This window comes from Condylura cristata, unplaced genomic scaffold (genome assembly GCF_000260355.1).
Source record: "Condylura cristata isolate star-nosed mole 26May11 unplaced genomic scaffold, ConCri1.0 scaffold00015, whole genome shotgun sequence".
In the NCBI taxonomy this organism is placed as follows: Eukaryota; Metazoa; Chordata; class Mammalia; order Eulipotyphla; family Talpidae; genus Condylura; species Condylura cristata.
Genome location: NW_004567116.1, coordinates 524,824 through 525,984, shown reverse-complemented (window position 1 = coordinate 525,984; position 1,161 = coordinate 524,824). Strand labels below are relative to the sequence as shown.

Below are 1,161 nucleotides of genomic sequence, written 5' to 3'. Positions count from 1 at the left end.
GTGGAGCGGGCCCGTGGCTTCGCGGGAACTCAGCTGCACGTCTCAGCGGGGAGAGCGCCTGGGGGTGGTCGTGGTCTCAGTGCCCCGCGGACGCCTGCCGGGTCGGGCATGTCGCTGTCCCGCTTCCGGACTGGGCACTGGGCACAGAGGCGCGTGGTAACCAGCCACGGCCACACGGGTCGGGTGGACCTAGATTTGGGTCCAGGCGCTGGCCCAGCCGCTCCCGACCCCATGCCCACCGTGTACCCCCTCACTGACCCTGCGAGTCAGCAAGGCCTCTGCTCGCACACAGCTCTGCCCATGAGGGGCGCGTCCAGGGGCGTGCGGGGCGGCGTCCAGCGGCGGCAGAGGCTTGCCTTCAGGCCTCGCGCCACCCCGGGCTCCACAGTCCCCGTGTCCTGGTACCTGGAGGCCAGGGCTTCCAGAGGCTTTTCGAGGCCCAAACCGGCGTGGGAGAGGCCTGGAGCCACATGTGGGACCCCACTTTTTGCTGCCTTTGGCTCTGTTCCACCGTTGAGGCTCAGGTCCCCCCGGAGGGGCAGCCTGTGGCTTGGGTCTCCTCTCCTGCCGCCGGCAGACCTCGGGGGGTCCTGGGACCCAAACACCCAACAGCGAAGGCAAGTGGCCCCCAGGCGTCCTGGGCAAGGCAGTTTCCAGCCAGCTCTGCCTGCCAGCACCCTGGTGGTCACTGACCTGCTCAGTGGGTCCAGGTGGCGGGTGGCAGCTTTGCAGCACAGCACTGAGCGGCCCTGGACCAACAGCCGCACGCACAGGGCGGAGCGTGGGCTCCACGCACTCAGCCCGGCCCTTTGCACGCACGTTGCGGGCGCGTGGACAGGCTTGTCCCGCCGCTGCCCCGGCGCTGACTGTCCCTCCTGTCCGCTTGCCCCCCAGCGCCCACCGCCTTCTTGCTGTTCAGCCAGAAATGTGCCATCAGCCGGATGGTCCCCGATGACCAGCACAGCCCCGACCTCATCCTGCCGCTGCATGGGCTGAGGAACGTCCGAGCCATGGCCTACGACCCCCTGGATCGGTCCATCTACTGGGTGGACGGGCGCCAGAACATCAAGCGCGCCAAGGACGACGGGACTCGGGCAAGTGTCCCCGCAGGGACGTGGGTGTGGGGTGCTGCTGGCGGTGTGCACGCTGCCCCCCCCATGC

General features: G+C 69.3%; 1 protein-coding gene across 1 annotated transcript in view; it reads left to right on the top strand.

The window, feature by feature from the left end:
- LRP5 (low density lipoprotein receptor-related protein 5) overlaps positions 1–1,161 on the top strand; it is a 52,300-nt gene that overhangs the window by 34,546 nt on the left and 16,593 nt on the right. The window contains exon 9 of the mRNA XM_012725115.1: positions 895–1,098. Coding sequence (XP_012580569.1) covers positions 895–1,098 — 204 coding nt within the window. The remainder of the gene's footprint in view (positions 1–894; positions 1,099–1,161) is intronic.